At 35.7% G+C, this 17630-nt stretch overlaps 1 protein-coding gene across 7 annotated transcripts; it reads left to right on the top strand.

The window, feature by feature from the left end:
• The first annotated feature begins 6921 nt into the window (after positions 1 to 6921).
• Positions 6922 to 17449, top strand: LOC131017802 (pre-mRNA-processing protein 40A-like). Of its 7 annotated transcripts, none has more exons than XM_057946556.1 (30): positions 6922 to 7170; positions 7328 to 7385; positions 8491 to 8543; positions 8875 to 8931; positions 9026 to 9421; positions 9530 to 9874; positions 9997 to 10073; positions 11104 to 11173; positions 11507 to 11559; positions 11677 to 11734; positions 11821 to 12191; positions 12273 to 12330; positions 12461 to 12550; positions 12697 to 12765; positions 12839 to 12916; positions 13045 to 13131; positions 13243 to 13277; positions 13401 to 13506; positions 13820 to 13900; positions 13989 to 14081; positions 14179 to 14232; positions 14358 to 14474; positions 14552 to 14650; positions 15210 to 15257; positions 15331 to 15423; positions 15814 to 15921; positions 16013 to 16065; positions 16278 to 16380; positions 16674 to 16949; positions 17041 to 17449. In XM_057946556.1, the coding sequence occupies exons 3-30, from the start codon at positions 8511 to 8513 to the stop codon at positions 17185 to 17187; spliced, it is 3255 nt and encodes a 1084-aa protein (XP_057802539.1). In that variant the 5' UTR covers positions 6922 to 7170; positions 7328 to 7385; positions 8491 to 8510; the 3' UTR covers positions 17188 to 17449. The 7 variants fall into 7 exon arrangements, with proteins under 7 accessions (XP_057802539.1, XP_057802519.1, XP_057802552.1 ...); XM_057946536.1 differs by having other exon boundaries at positions 7324 to 7385; XM_057946569.1 differs by having other exon boundaries at positions 6922 to 7233; positions 7324 to 7385.
• Positions 17450 to 17630: the final 181 nt, after the last annotated feature.

Genomic DNA, 17630 nt, shown 5'->3' with positions numbered 1-17630 from the left:
TATTCAATCAATCATGGCGAAATGAACATTGAAGATTGTGTTCCATCATCTAAGAAAATAAATAAGGCAACAATAGATTTCATACACGGTTGAACATAAAATTGTGGTATATAATTTTTCATAAACTATTACTTGAAAATAGAGAGATAGAATCGTAATACCTCTTGTGTGCGGACTTTATGTTCTGTTTTGATATTTTTCTTTAAGAAATCGAAAAATATGTAGATGGTTTTTTCATACACAAGTGAACATATATTGCAATAGATGACTTTTCATAAACTATTATTGGAAATGAGATAGAGTTGTAACTAGGGGTGAGCAAAAATCGAACCGGACCGAAAAAATCAACCGAACCGATGATTTTCGGTTCGATTCGGTTTGAAAAAAAATGGTCGGTTATTGGTTCGATTTTCAAAACTAAAAACCGACTAGGGTTCGGTTCAGTTTCGATTATCCAACAATGGGTCGGTCGGGAACCGAACCGAACCGACCCATATACATATATATATATTATTTAAATAGGTTATATATAAGTATATATTTTATAAATTTTAAAACTAAAGTACATGTTTTCAAACAAAATAAAGTATTTGAAACGGAAACCCTAAAAAAACTACTGCCGCTGCGCCGCACGTCCACACATTCTGAATTTCAAACTCTGGTGGCTTCTCCCTCTCCAGCCTCCCCTCCGCCGCCAAATAGACCGGCGCCACCTCCCCGACCTCCCCTCCGCAGCAGCAGACCAGCAGCGGCTTCCACGACCCGCGTCGTCGCGTCAATGCAGCAGCAAAACAACCTCTTTTCCCCACACATTCTCTTTCATCTTTTCCAAACATTCTCTCTCTACCGACCGACCGTCGCTTCCATGGTCTGAGCCTTCCGCCTATGCTTGCAGATCAAGCACCGTTTTTAACATCTAGGTTGGGTTCAATTTTAGTGTTGAATGCTCTGCAATTTTGAGAGTTTTAGTTGTTGAGCTGGGTGCTTTTTGCTCGTGTGATTTTGGTGAATTATTATTTTGCGGTGTGAATTTTATTTGATTGTTTTGATCTAAGTTTCACCGGTATGGTTGATACAAGTTTACGGCGATTGTTCCCAAGCAGTTTCGGTTCGATTACCGATCAAAACCGACCGGTTTCAACCGGTTCGGTTTTGGTCGGTTTTTGGTCCTTTGACGGTTTGGTTCAGTTCGACCTCTATACAAATCGGTTCGGTTTTAGTTTTTACATATTGGGTCGGTTCGGTTTGGTTTTGAAACGATGCACAACCCTAGTTGTAACACCTTTCGTGTGCAGAATTTATTTTCTGAACTTTGATCTTTTCCTTTAAGATGTCAACAAATCATGTTGTTCCGTCTTCTGTATGCGTAATTACTTTTTTCATAAACTGATAATTTTTTTTTCCAACAGTAATATGCGCCGAAAATGGTAACTGCTCTTTAAAAATCTGTGTAGTGTGTTGTTAATCATGTGGGCCTCTATATTTTTTTTACGCATATGAGCCTCCTGAATAAATTAGGCATTTTGGTGTCTATATTTTTTAACGTTGTGTGAGCCTCTTTATTTTTTTAACGCATGTGGGAGGGGGGTAAAAACTTGAGCATAAGTTTTAATTTTTTAATAAACTGAAGCATTGAATTAGTTATAAGTTGAATCTTCTGAGTAAATTATTATTTCTTATATATGTTAATAAATTATCTATGTTGCTTTTATAATAGGGTTAATAGCCGAAAAATACACGAACTTTCACGAAATTTGCAAATTGCACATGACCTTCAAAAATAGCCTCAGAATACATCAGCTTTTAATTTTGCTGCAAATTGCACATGGCGAGATTTCCGGCGAGGAATAAGTTTGATCGGTGATTACGTGGACATTACATGGCATATTGCGTGACTTTTTTACACGCTGGCAAGCCACGTGGGCAAAACGACGTCGTTTTGATAATTTGAAGAATTTTGCTAAAAAAAAAATTGCCTCCCTGCTCCTCCGGCGAGGAGCAGCTACGCCGTTCAACCGCTGCTTCCTCTCTTCCACCTCCACTCAACTACCACCTCCACCACCCATTCTTCATCGACGCTGCCACCTCCCGCTGCCTCACCTTCCTCCGCCAAACCCCGCTTCTCTGGATCTCGAGGCCGCAAGTGTCGAGGATCTCGTCCTCGGTGATGGAGAGGGTGAGCGGATCCAGGCGAGCGAGGGGAGGAGGCGGCGGACGGTGAGGCGGGGGTGGAGGGAGACGAAATTGCTTCTGGAGGATGGAGAATGAGGAGAGCAAAGCCGATGTTGATGGAGGCGGAAGCCAGCAAGCTCTCTGCATTCATGTCAACATCAGTTTTTGTGGGTTTGGATTTAGGGAAATCGGAGGAAGAAAAAATTGGGGAAGAAATTCGCCATGGCTCCCTAAATAGATGTTCTCCCACCCACACACACCACGCAACAACAAACACCAAACCCCCCCAGATCCTCTTCCACCTCGCCGCCGGCCCCAGATCTGGGATTTCCCCCTTGTTTTACAGATTTGCGGCGGCCTGCAAATTTACAGATTTCAGCCGCCTCCGGTCCATCAAAGCGTCGTTTGAGCAGCCGATTTCCTTGACGCGCTAGTCGTCGGAGCATTGTTTGAGGAAATCGGAGGAAGAAGGTGCGGCGGGAAGAAGGTGCAGACGGGAAGAGATGGAAATCGGAGGAAGAAGATGGGGATTTTTCCTTTTTTTTTAATTTATTATCATTCAAAACGACGTCGTTTTGAATGCCGGTGCGTCCACGTCTGAAAACTCCGGTGCCACGTCAACACCGATCAAGGTGATGGTCAACGCGTGTGCAATTTGCAACAAAATTAAAAGGTTATGTATTCTGAGGCTATTTTTGAATGTCATGTGCAATTTGCAAATTTCGTGAAAGTTCGTGTATTTTTCGGCTATTAACCCTTTATAATATTAGGTGGTTGTATATATATTCATTGTCTTTAGTATTTTTTATGGTTTAGATGGATGTAGTAATTATTTAATTAATTATTTTGCGAAGGTTGTTTTATGTCTAACTTATTTCTTTGTATTTATTTGCTATTTGTCTCCATATGTCTACTTAATTTAGATGTATGTGACATTGTTTAACTATTTTATTTTGTCAAGGTTGTAAATTTAGTTTGATCTGTTTTTTTTTCTAATTTATTTATTTATTTGATATTGTTGAGGTATGCTTGTTGCATGTCTATTGTATTTAATAATTGTTATGATTTCTTTTGAATTTTTATTTTTCATAATTGGTTGTTGTCTTTAACTCTTTTGTCATTGTCTAAGTTTCTACAGTTTTTAAATTTAGCATATTTGTGATAAACCGTAAGGTGTTGAAAACTTATATTTAAAAAATACTTCAAAATAAACATAACTAAAACAATATTTAGATTTTATGAATAGAAGTACTCCAAATTAAATTGAGAAACAACATGATCAAATATTCTTGCAACTTAATAATTTGAAATCCTACTAACAATTTAATAATTTGAAATCCTACTAAGTACCAACTAAACTTTAATAATGACAAACTTCTAAAAATATTGGATCACTGTTTGATTCATCTCCTTAAATATTTTCTTTCTTGATTGAAACTCTCTTCCCTTTCCCTTTGTTCTTCATAAGAGTTGGAGCATTTTCTTCTATGACTCTCTTAAGTGGCTCTTCATCGGGCAAGTTCACCAATTCAATTGTATATGAATTAGTGTTACTTGATGTAGCATTGAAATTCTCACTTGAGCATCTACCCTGCAACATGCATAATAATAATAATAATAATAATAATAATAATAATAATAATAATAATAATAATAATAATAATAATAATAATAATAATAATAATAATAATAATATAGCATACTGTGGTCTTTATTGTTGTAAATGCTGCAATTTCTTTTTCTTTGAGTTTACATTCAGTTTCATTGTCGGATTATTTTGCCACGATTTCTTGATCACAATTAAGTCTTGTTACTCTATATGCACCATCAATCAATTTTGTCTCTCCATGTTTGATATTGATTTTGAAAAGAGCACTTTTATTAGCCACTAAGTCCACATCAAAAGGCATATCACACCCACCAAATTCCTACAAAATTTTAGAATAAATATTTAATCAAGTCATTAAACTTTAACAGGTTTTTATTTATTATAAAAATATATGAATACATACAACACTTAAATTCGTGGCTGATTTTCCAATCAATTGACAGACTCCCTGTCCCATAGTGTGAAAGTTGCACTTCCCGAATCATCAATTATTGAAACTCTTAAATGATACATGCATTTAATTTTTTATTAAAAATTTTGAATTTCATAAATGTTAAAAAATCAAAACATTAAATTTACTGCATTCTGCCAGACACATAAAAGCTTTCACATTTAGTACAAAATAATTTGTCATCATCTTTCTTAAGCTTGCTCAAGCAAATCTTGCATGCAAGATATGCCATGATGCACCTATGTCTTTCACTTCATAAATTGTTCCATATATCCAAAATGATCATTCCTATATAGTACAAAGAAAACACCTTAGCTTCTTTGAAAACACCTAAGTATTATAAATTTTGTTAAAAATAGTATATATTTGCAAACTTTAAATTTGAAATCTTTATGAAATTAGCTTAAAATTTATTTTCATGATTAAACCATAACACTACACAAATGATATTTAAAGCATTATTTTCATCTTTGTACTGATTTGCACTCAGAATTTAAAATTATGCAAACTGGTTCTTTTGGCTCATGACTAAGGAAATCATTTAATCGATCTGCATATCTTTCCCGCAAAGTGCATGATAAACTTTTTTGCCTAAAAAAATATAGATTAAGATTTGAAATCATAAATACATTGACATTCTGAAATTTACGTGCTCAAGATCTTCTATGACAATTTCCATTAGCTTTATTTGCCTTCTATTAACCTCTTTAATTTGTGGCTTGTAACTTGATACAATGATACCCATGATATCTTTAACAAATATATATATATATATATATATATATATATATATATATAACGAAAGATATTTAAACTATGAGCACTAAAGTATTTGTGGATTTCTTACCAAACAAATTAACATTCTGACAATCTTTGATTGAAGCCACACCTTTGAAACTTTTGAAATTGGATGATTGATATGGAAATGTATTATCCTCCAAATGTGTGATACACGTTTGCTTGAAGATTAGAATCTTTGTATTTTCCATCCATCATCTTGAATATGAGGTTATTTTCTACAACAATTAAATTCATCATTGCGTAGACCTTTCCTTGTTCAAATATTGATTTCATCGTTGATATTGTAGTGTTTTAAATGCTTGTATGTACTCGATTGCCCTACATATGAAAATACATATATCAATAATAATTCATATTAAAACTGGAATAATAAAAAAACCTTCAAATACACCTCTTTGTCGTGAAAAATGCATTAATGCGTGAATGCTTCTTTGATGTTTTGATGTTGCGGTATGTCGTAATTCCGAATCAATCGAAGTTGTAGAGCAATTCTAGTCTTACCTAGCTGCAAATTCTTCACCGCACCAAATAATGGAGGCATGTTTGAAGTGAGAGAGATGATGAATAGAATTCGACAGAATAATATGCTTAAATATAAAATGGAACCTGTACCAAATGCAATATGTATATATAGAGAATTTGCCAAAGTGAATGTTATGCTGAAAACTGCAAGTAACTGCATGCATCATATCTCTAAAGTGGAGTAGTGGTGGTGTTATCATGGGACAATTGTAATATTTAAGAAATTGCTAGGTTTTATATATGGATGACACATAGTTTAAGTGGATTGTTGGCCTGTGTGAATGTGACACATGTTTTTTTTAATAATAAATTTAAATATGTTAATGTGAAGTTACCGTTAGTTTGTAAAATGGCGTCAATTTTAAAATGTTAAAAACTGATGTTTCATATATAGATAGATGTCCCGTGATAAAAGAATTAAGCCCATGAGGCCTACTGGATGTACTTTCCCTCTAAATTATGCTAATTCTTTATTACTATTGAAAATTTATCTCTCTAAATACAAGAGGCATCAATGTCGAAATCATATTTGAAGGGGGTTGCGAGAACCTTATGCGGTTCAACAATCAAAGTTGAAACCAGAACCAAATCAGAGCGCGTGACTAAGCTGAGCAAATAATTAGATTTTGTAAAAAGAGTCATACTTGAAGAAGATAGAAAGATTAGAACTGAAAAAGATGAGAGTAAAACTCGAGAAAAACACTTAGCAAACTTGAAAGGTCTGTATCAAAACTAATAATAGGTAGCAACTTTGAAAGTCAATAGCAACATTGAAAGATAGAAAATACGTTTTACGTTTCTAATATTTTTATCACCACATATAAAGACTTTAACAAAGCTGAATCAAGTTACCTTTTAGGGTTATTATAATTTCTCAAACTCAATTAAGAATCTCTCATTTTTTTGATTGCAAGAATTTCTCATTTTCTTTTTACACAATCAATGCATTGAAAGTTCAAATTCTTATAGGGCTCTTTCTCGATTCTTTCTATATTTTTTTATAAATTTGTTGTTGAAAATTAAACTCATCACAATATCGTTTTTCTCCACCCTCCCTATCCGGCTCCTTTGATTATCATCGTAGCACAAACATCGTCATTTATCTAAATATATATTTTTAACCTCGAGTTCTGCATACGTCCCTAATCACACGATCTTTTATAATATTTGTTATCTCTGTTAAAAAAACAAAATATCTCCATCTGAAAAGGAAATGAGTAAAATGCTCATACTTAAAAGAGTTTTTCTCAAATGAAAATTTTATTGGCAAAACAAAGCAAAATGCCAAAATATTTTTAGAAAATTTAAACAAATTGAAATGGCCGTTCTTCTTAAAAAAAAGAAAAGAAAAAGAAAACAAAGAGGGGTGTGTTGTGTTGACAGTAGTAGTGTCTCACAATCACAAAAACCCCAAACGAAAACAAAAGAAAGAGAGGGAAATGATATAATGAAGGAAGAAGAAGGAGAAGGAGAAGAAGAAGAAAGAAACTGAATAGAAACTGAAGTAAGCGCCAAATAGGTCAAATCTGTAGAGAAAAATGCTGAAATGGGAAAGCCGAGATTCATGAAAGTTGAGGGGGATTGGTATTTTGTCGTAGCACGTATAAATATATTGGTGCGTATTTCAGTTTCGTGTCATCATCGAAATCAACCCCCGCTCCCCGTAAAACCCACCTAAGTCTCTCCCTTCTCATGTTAGAATCATTCCTCTCACCATTTATTTCTACCTCAATCATTAATTATTTTTTATTTTTTTTTCTCTAATTAGCTAGGCGTTACAGCAGCTGTGCCTGCATTCGCCAAACGGGGCTTCTTCGCTTCTACTCCAATGTAATTTAGTTCCCTTGAACGGATTATTGAATGATGGAAGGAAATTAGAGGACAAAATGGAAACTTTTTGTGTGTGTGTGTGTGTGTGTGTGGGGAATATGATGATGCGCTTTTTCGTTTATTCACTGAATTGGAGTATGTTTATGAAAGTGAGTTTCGAGAAATTCAAGGCTTAAAAGCTATTAGCAAAACAATAAGAAGTGAGGTTATTGTTTTCTTTGTCTTTAAAATTAAGTTTTGTTGGTAGGGTTTTGTTAATAATGAAGGGTGATGGATTTCTTGTTTGGTTGCTTGATACTTAAGTTCAGGGCTCATTGTTTTTTCAGTAGTCCTTCTTATGAACATGTGAATTTTTATCTAACTTTAGGATGTAAGGATTCAAGTGAGGTTATTGTTTTTGTAAAAGGAAGCATATCAAGAAAAGTAGAAAACCTTGGTTAATTTGATTATTTCCTAGATTAAAAGTGGGAGCTTTGATCTTTTTACTCTTAATTATCCCCAATTTCAGATTGGGATAGATAAAGTGGATATATGTTTTTGGAGAATAGTTTACAGCCATTTCAGTATAAGCACCCCTACTGTGAATCTGTGATTAATATGGAAATTTGTATTTCAAGTCGAGCAAACATAGAAAACTCTTAGGTAAAATAGGAAGCTTTGGTTATTTGTGAAGAGGCATTTAACTTGTTATCACTTTGCTTCTCGTAATTTATTTCTTGAGTAATAGGCGACAAACAATTTTCTTTTCCCATCCTACCTTTCTTGTCTCCGATTTTTCTAATTTATGGTATTGGACCATATGTGGGAATCTTTTCTACGTATTTTTTTTTTGTGTTCGTCCGGAGGAAAAGATGATACCTTGACTAATATAACTAATTGCCTGCCATAAAATATTACAATTACTGATCATTCTGCTACGTGCTTGCAGTTTTCATAACTTACCTAGTCTTATCAACATTCTATAAATGCTGTGTTTTACTTGTTTGTTTGCTGTGAGGTTGGTTTTGTTATGATTTTCAGCTTCTCCCATCTATTAATATTGTAATTACTGTTAACTTTTTCAAACTAATACGCTAATACACTTTGTTTTCCACGGTTGTTTCAGAAATTGGTCATTTGCCTGAAATGGCCAATAACCCCCATTCTTCAGGCATGCAGGTAACTAATTCGAGATGCTTTTATCATATATGTAATCTAAATACTGATTTTAGATCTTATTCAAAATCTCATTGTTGAACCTTCACACTTATGAGGTCATATTTCAAGAATCTGAAATATGCTTCCCTGATTATTTAGAGATCATGGTAGGAGCACATTTCCTTTTACATACTTTGAGCTGCTCTTTAAGATATCTTGCTGTTTTCGGGAAGACAGCCTGATTCATAGTTTGCTTCTACATATGTATGTTGCTATTTTTTGTTCTTAGTGCTTGCTTTGCTACTGATTATTTTTTCTCATCATTTGCCTGCTATTGGGAACACCTGTCCAGCCTCGTATAATTGGTCATGTTCCTCCTCCAAATTCTCTTCCACCCATGTCAATGCAAGTAAGATCACCTATTACTTATTTCAACGGAGATGTTTGAAAGATGTTACTGTCAATACAACGTTAGAACTGTTTCCCTTATTCTTTTGTTTTAGTTTCGTCCTATGGTTCCACCACCGCCACCACAGCCGTTCGTTCCAGTGGCTCCTCAGCAATTCCACCCAGGTGGACAGTCAAACACAGGGATGCCTCCTCATCCTCCCCCACTCTATCCTCAAGCAGTGCCACCTCTACCATCACAGCTACCCCCACCATCGCAGTTGCCTCCGCCATCACAGCCACCTCCGCCATCTCAGCCACCTTTGCCATCACATCCACCCCCACAAAGACCTGGTCTTCCAGGGCATGGTTTGCCTCAAGGACCACCACATCCACAGCCCGATTTCCAGCTCAACAGACCTGTGATGTCTGCTTCTCCCGCACAACTTCAGTTTTCTAATAATTACATGCCCAGTTATGGTGGTCCAAGAATCTCTCATATGCCATACAACGTAACCCTTCTCCTTTTTGGGTTTGTTACATGTGAAAATGGTCTAGCTTTCCAGAATGGCAGCATCATTACTAATACGCACCTTTTTCTCTTTTTGTATAACTTTTAGTTATCATCATCATCATCTGGCGGCCAACAACAAATGAATGTGGCCCCTAGTGTCCAGCACCTACCGATGTCCCAAACAGATACGCCAAACTTCCCTGCTGGAGGACAATCTTGGTTTCCTTCTGGGAGTCAAGACATGCAATCAGCTATGCCTATGCAACAAACTGTGGAGCAAAGTTCTGGAGAACAAGCTTGGTTTTCAACTGGGACCCAGAACATAAAGCCTGTAACGCCTTTGCAGCAAAACGGGGAGCAAAATTCGGCCGGACAACAATGGTTTCCGGATGGGAATCACAATTCCCAATCTGCTACTCCTCAGCTGATGGAGGACCGAAGTGCTGGAGTGGTTAGTCTGGAGATGATTTGCTGCATTTACTTCAACTACTTCCTGTATACCAACTATTTTCATTTTCTATGTGACCTCATGCGATGCCAGAAATAATATTCCAGATATTTTCTTGATTTCAGGGGAAGAATACCATGCCTGACCTGGACAAAAAGGCTTCGTCTGATTGGAGAGAACACACAACTCGTGATGGGAAAAAGTATGTATCATGCTAATTTGTGACTACAAATTGTGAAATTTATCTCTATTATGCATACTTGTGCCCTTGGGCCACTTGCAACTTCATGCATTTATAGGAATATATCACAAACTTGACTAGTAAAGCTTATAATATTGTTTAATGACTATGCTTCTATTCAAAGGGAAATCTCCTCTATTAGAGTTTGAAAGCTTTCTTGATCAATTTGTTCGAGAGAGGTGAAATTGTTACATGGATATGAACATCCCTATTTTTTTGATGCTAGAACTGTCACCTAAATCTTCTCTTTCAGTTTCACTTTTGGACAATGCAAATAATATTGTGTTGACTAAGCAATATGTATTTCTTTATTTGGTTCTGTATTGCAGTGTGGTATGTTTAACAGAAAACTTGTATTAACTTCTTCTGAAGACTTTGCACTGGTGTTAGATACAATGTTAAACTTTGTTAAGTTAAACCCGAAAAAGGCCATTGCATGAGGCCCTCCAACATCCTAAATAAATTACTAGAGCCATAAATATTTTCCCCCTTACAATGTGGAAGCAAGTGCCAGATAGTCCATATTTTTCTTGCTAGGTTTGTTAAGTATTTTACATAGATTTTTGAGGCCACAGAATCATCTGAAGGATGAGGCACGTGGATTTCTCGTGTGTTGCTGAGTACCGCCTTTCACAAGCAACCTGATCTTTTCTTCCTTCCTTCATTTTCTGAGTAAAAAATTAACTTTGGTGCATGCTTAAATAAGCATGGGTGGTGCTAGCTTAGGTTAAAATTTTAGCATTGTTGATCAATGGTCAGAACAAATGAACTCGATGAAGTGCTAAATATGCAATAGTTCCTTCCATTTTTTTTTGTAACTGCAGGTATGTATGGACAGTTTTTCATCTAGATTTGCAATTTAGACCTCTAACAAGGTAGAAGCTGGTAGATAAATAATATGCGTTCAAATCTAAATGATGAAGTTTTTACCAAAAAATTAATAATAACTTGTGTTATACTTTTGTAATAACCCTTCATTTTTTAAATGCAGATTCTTCTACAACAAAAGGACAAGGGTTTCTTCATGGGAGAAGCCTATAGAGTTGATGACTCCTACTGAGGTGGGTCAATGGTTGAACAAAGGGTTGAAAGTTTGAACACATTAGTTGCTCTGATCTAATTTGGAATTTGTCATTGGCTTGGCCATGGTGTTCACTGTGGTCTTGTTTTATTTTCCTTATAGTTGATGTTGGGTTAGAAAGAATGATTATTGAATGGAATGCTTCGTGTTTGATTGTGTCATTTCCCAACTTTCTCCTGATGTGGTTTTAGAGCTTGATTGTCTATTTTCCTTGGCATCTGATTCCAAGAGCTAAATGTTCTTTTTTCCCCCTTCTGTTGATAAATCTCCAGTTTTTCCTTCATGTTCCTCTAATTCAGCTCTATGTCTACAGAGGGCCGATGCATCGACAGACTGGAGAGAATTTACTAGTCCTGAGGGGAGAAGGTGTCAATGCTAATGATTTTCCAGCCTTCCAAACTTTATACTGTTGCATCTATAAGAGATCAAATGTTCAATTTTCTTCTATGAATTAGGCTGACGAGTTTAGATTTTTTTCTACAGGTTTTACTTCAATAAGGTGACTAAACAATCTAAATGGCGTATGCCGGATGAAGTCAGGGTAATTATCTGATTGACCAAATAAAGTTTTAGAGTAAATATGACTAAGGTTATCTCTTTGTTTAATGCTCGTGCATTTTATTGCAGTTATCTCGTGAGAGGATGAATATGACTCTGTATGAAGAAACACCTACAATAAGGGATGCTAATGTTAATTCACATGCTTCTGCTGCTCTTTCTGCCTCTGCAAATGAAGCATCAACTCCCAATACAAATAATTTATCTGTATCGGCCCAAGAAGTGGTGGTGTCAAGCCCAGTTTCAGTGACACCTGCTGTTAATCCTGAGCTTGCAGTGGCTTCTGAACTATCAAACACACAAGAGGACACTGCTAAGTTAGCATCAGATGACACGGCTATGCATGCTCCACAGGAAATTGCTGCATCAGTGGTTGTGTCAGACACACCAGCACCAACGCCTACTCCCACTGATACTCCCACTGCCATGACTTCACCTATGTATAAGATGAACCTTTTCGATTATGCCTGTCTAATCTTGTCTTGGGTCATTATCATGGATTACTTTCAATGCTATTTCAGGGGAGTGTCAGATATATCTCCTCAGGATGCTGCAAAAACTTCTAGTGGAATTGCGCAGGTAATTTTGTGGCTTCTGCAGAATCTGCTCTCAGTCAGTTATCTTTTCCTTCTCGTCTACGGCAGAACAAGATGCACTTTTTAAAACCGTAAGCACAAGATGGAATGTTCATTCCTTCACTAATATGCAGGAAGAAAATAAAATTGCAGTAAGTGGAGGCAATGATACACCCGAAGGGAAAAAGCTAGAGCACGTCCCTGTGGTTTATGAGAGTAAAGAGGTACAACAGATTAACTTTGTTCTTATGGGATCAAGTTGATAATAGAATAAACGTTGGAAAAGTTTATTGCTACTCATTTATAGTTCAAATTTTCTGCAACTTATCTCTTGTTGTTTGCTTGCTTTGTTTTTGGATTATTTTTTTAGGAGGCAAAGAATGCTTTTAAAGCTCTTCTGGAGTCTGCTAATGTTGGGTCTGACTGGACCTGGGACCAGGTCCATTGCTGCTTCTTTGCAATTGCTAATGATTTGTTTGGGGAATCTATATATATATAATGTATTTAAGCAGGCCATGAGAGTCATAATAAATGACCGGAGATATGGTGCACTAAGGTCTCTTGGAGAGAGAAAGCAAACCTTCAATGAGGTGAATGTTATAAGCTTTAAGTGATGTTGTTTATGATGGTTATCTTTTCACCTATGATCAAATGATTGCAAATAACTACACTATACTCTGAAAATTATTTGTGATTGTATCTATGGTCTATATTTCAGTTTGTGGGGCAGAAGAAAAAACAGGAAGCTGAAGAGAGACGTTCTAGACAGAAGAAAGCAAGACAAGATTTCAAGAAAATGTTACAAGTAACTTATTGTTTTGTTTGCTACAATTGTTTTAGGTTAAAAGCACGTATCTTGAGAACACAAAAGGCTATTACTCACTCCTAAAAATTCTCTATCTTTTAATATGCACAGGAAGCTAAAGATTTGACATCATTGACAAGATGGAGGTTTGTCTTGTTACTATTCATTATTATAGCTTTATATAAAAAGCACTTTTGTTGCCTGCCCTTATTTTTTGGGCTTTTTGTGGGATTATTACCTGAAAAACTTGAATTGGATTAATGTTGCAGCAAAGCAATATCTATGTTTGAAAAAGATGAACGTTTTCTAGCTATTGAACGGGCTAAAGACCGTGAAGATATCTTTGAAGAGCATTTAGAGGAGCTTAAGAAAAAGGTATTACTTTTAGTGCTTACAGTATTTACTCTTGTGCTCATCATACTATTGAATTATTTAATGGAGTAATGCTCAAATTTTGGGTAGTTATGCTTTACCTATCTTTTATTGACATTTCCAAATTTTGGTTGGCGTTGGAAGCTCAAGCTCTTACTTGCACTTTGACTATGTCCCCTTTATTGATCGGTTTGCTTGTGTTATTTGGCATGCATGATGTTAGGTTAGGTACTTAAATGATTATCAAGGAGTAAAATTTCCTACTGAATGAAAGTCTTTGCACTCTGTGATTTTGTTTGCCCTTTATCTTAATTAGGAACGGGCAAAGGCTTTGGAGGAGCACAAGCGTCATAAAACGGAATATTTGGAATTTCTAAAATCCTGCGACTTTATCAAGGTACACTGCTTCATTTTATATTTCTTCCGGTACTTGAATATTGTCATAGCAGATATGCTAAGGGTTGTACATTTCCTTTTCTACTCAGGCGAGTAGCCAATGGCGAAAAGTGCAACACCGCGTAGAAGCTGATGAGAGATGCTCACGCCTCGAAAAGATAGAGCGCTTGGAAATTTTCCAGGTAAGTATTCATTTTCTATCAAATTTGAATGTCTATGTCATGCAAATTTTCATCATCAGAAATGGCTGGTTACTATTTATGAGCTGGTATGTTTCAGGAATACATTAGAGATCTAGAGCAGGAGGAAGAGGAACAAAGAAAATTGCGAATGGTAAGATGTTCTTAGATTTTATTTGGAATTCATCCATTTTTCAGTATTATATCTATTAAATCTCTCTCTCTCTCTCTGATGCTCCACTGCTTATCGATGATAATTTTCCACTATTACTAATATAGGAGGAGCAGAGAAAAACAGAGCGTAAAAATCGTGATGAATTTCGGAAGCTAATGGAAGAACATGTAGCTAGTGGCTTTCTTACAGCCAATTCTCATTGGCGAGACTATTGCATAAAGGTTTGTCTCTTGTTTTGGGCATGGATATATAAAAATCATTTTCTTGGTTTTTGATTGAACTTTCACGTGATTTTCAGATTAAAGATGCTCCTGCGTATCTAGCTATATCTTCAAACACCGCAGGCTCTACTGCAAAAGATCTGTTTGATGATGTTATTGACGACCTTGAGAAACAGGTAGTTGATGTAGGCTATTTTCTATTTCTGCTTTTTGGAGCTATTCTTATACTCTTCTAAATTTTTTGAGGACTTGCCTATATTTTTTGAGTAATGTCACATTAAATGTAGTATGCTCCCAATGATATTTATTGAGCCTAGGATGCAAATGTTAGGGCACATTTTTTTATCTGCTAATTTACATATTAAAATTGATAAGTTGTATTCAGAGTATCATGTCCATTATTGCCAAGTTTGTCTTCAATTATTTCGTTGTAAAAGAGGAACGGCAGGTTAGGAGAAGCCCTGCATGCGGCAGTACCTACCATATGTTGGTGCAGAATAAATAACTTGTATCTCTCACTGTTGTTGCGAGTGCAAGTTGATTGTCCATGGACATCACTTTGATGGTTGGTAGGTACTTTGTTGGTTTCAGTTTCTAGTTGATACTTCTAAAAAATTAGGGAATCCATGAGAAAGAAAGAGAAAGATGATGATGACCAATTACAACTTGTAACCTGTCAAAATGAATAGTTTCATAGTATCACGCACAGTAAACTTTCCTTCGATTGAATTGCAGTATTTGGAGGATAAGGAGAAAATAGAAGAAACCATGAAGAATGAGAAGGTATTATTAACCATCTATTTGGCATTTCTTGGACTTCTGTACTCGATCTTTTTACAGATCTATTTGATTCCAGACATCCTTGTCATCAACTTGGACTTTTGAAGACTTCAAAACTTCACTTTCTAAAGAGCGAAGCTCAAAACCAATATCGGATATCAACCTGAAGGTGAGCATTTTCATTTTTAAAATCCTTCATGTGCTTGAGTAAGCTAAATGAAAAATTATGCTTCTTAATATTTTGCGTAGAAAAAATGCTTATATTTATATTATTTATATTAATATATTATATTGCATACATGTTTTCAAGCATTATTTCCTTTTCCATTTCTGCTGCCACATTGGTTATTGATTTTTTAAAATCTCATTTATGAGAGACGTCTGACAAGAGGCCCATTCTCGATCTTTTGGCCCATCGATTACAACAATTAACATTATTTATATTGATATACTATCATATTTGCATACATGTTTTCAAGCATTTATTTCCTTTCTGTTTCTGCTGCCACACTGGTTATCGATTTTTTTTAAAATCTCATTACGAGTGATGGCATTGTAGCTCATATTTGATGACCTATTGGAAATTGCGAAGGAGAAAGAGGAAAAAGAAGCTAAGAAGCGTAAGCGTCTCACAGACGATGTTTATGACTTATTTTTTACTTCAAAGGTATTCACATTGTCGGTTAATTAGTGAATCTGATTCATTTATTTATCATTTTATTCTATAATTATCATCACACTTTTGGCGATTTTAACAGGAAATAACATCATCTTCCAAGTGGGAGGACTGCAAATTTCTTGTGGAAGAGAGGTAAATAGTCTACGAATTAGTTGCGACTTATAGAACCACCAAGTTACTTTTATAAATTTATTCGAAATGATCTCCTATCCTCACCTGAATACTTGCTCAAAAGTTTCTAAAATGAAATGTTGAGGTCTTTCCGCAGAAGACGTAAATTTCAAAAGTAGTGTTTGTCTGTGCTTGTGTCTACTTATTGGTCGAGTGATATGCTCTTTGGACAGGTTTGTGGGCGAGGAGAGCTTTTTCCAGGAAATTTTTAATAAAGTCATTCTTGATCTTAAAGGAAAGACAAAGGAAAAGGAGCGGAAGCGAAAAGAGGAAAAGGTTGGCAAACATCATCTTATTTGTCTTTCGTACCTTGTTGTTTATAGTACTAAAACTTCTCATTAATTATCACCCAGCTGTAAACTGAGATAAAAATGCCTTTTCTTTTTCTATACTATTTTCTCTTTCGTCATCATGATCGTGAGTTTGTCTTTTGCCATCTTTATCTTGCGATTAGAAGCCTCACCTTCTATATCTGAAGTCTTGAGGATTTATTCAGCACAATTTCCTTATGCGTCTAGCATAATCTGCTACCTATCTAGCTAATGGCAAACTTAATTTTCCTTTTGCAGGCTAAAAAGGAGAGAAAGGATAAAGAGAGGAAGGAAAAAAGTAGAAAAAGTAAAGACAGAGGAGGTAGTAGCAGAAAGGCTAAAGAGAGACATAAGATAGGGGAAACAGATAGCGATGGATCTGATTCTTATAACCTAGAAGAGACAAAAAGTTCAAGGGACAGGAGTAAGAAGCATAAGAAGCGGCATATGGATGATGACATGAGTTTCGATGACGACGAGAAAGACCGTCCGAGATCTCATAGACACAATGCCGATTCCAAAAAGCTGAAGCAGGTAGCTCCATCATTTAAGCTTACACATGCTAGTAACAGGTACTTCTAGTTTCATTTGTACTATATCTCAGATGTGATCTTTAATCAATTAGGTGGAGAAGCAACCGTCGAATGCTGAAGCAGAAACAGAAAGCCAAAGCAAGAAACAGAAGAGGGATCATGGGGATGGTTCTAATAAAAATAATGATAACGAGGAACAGAAAATCGGGGAATTTGGCGAGGATGGAGAAGTCCGGTAGATTTTGCATGCAGCAGAAGTAATATACATGTGCCATTTATTTGTCTGTTGTCTGTTTACTATATTATATCCGGTAAGATTCTTTAGTTTCTGAATCTGGTCCTCAACCTATAGGAGTTTAAACGTAATTAAACTGCTGTTAAGTTAGTCTCTACAGTTTTCCTTTTAGATTCTAGCCAATGATTGTAAGTTTGTAACTTCATTTTGATATGGATCTCATTTGATTTAATCATAGCTGGTTTTCCAGTGGCATTTTTGCTACACTTTTACGGGCCACTGCTTAATTTTTTAAAATTTTCTAAGTGTGCTTCTTCGTTCCAATTGCTCCTAGACGTGTGCATTAGTTAGTAGTCTTTTTCCCTATTGTAGGCTTTTGGAAACTTAGATTGGTTCAGATCATATATCGAATTTGATTTCTTTAGGCTGGTTATGTTGGAAAGACTT

The sequence above is a fragment of the Salvia miltiorrhiza genome, chromosome 1, assembly GCF_028751815.1.
Source record: "Salvia miltiorrhiza cultivar Shanhuang (shh) chromosome 1, IMPLAD_Smil_shh, whole genome shotgun sequence".
NCBI classification, from domain to species: Eukaryota; Viridiplantae; Streptophyta; class Magnoliopsida; order Lamiales; family Lamiaceae; genus Salvia; species Salvia miltiorrhiza.
This window is presented reverse-complemented; position numbering and strand designations above follow the sequence as displayed.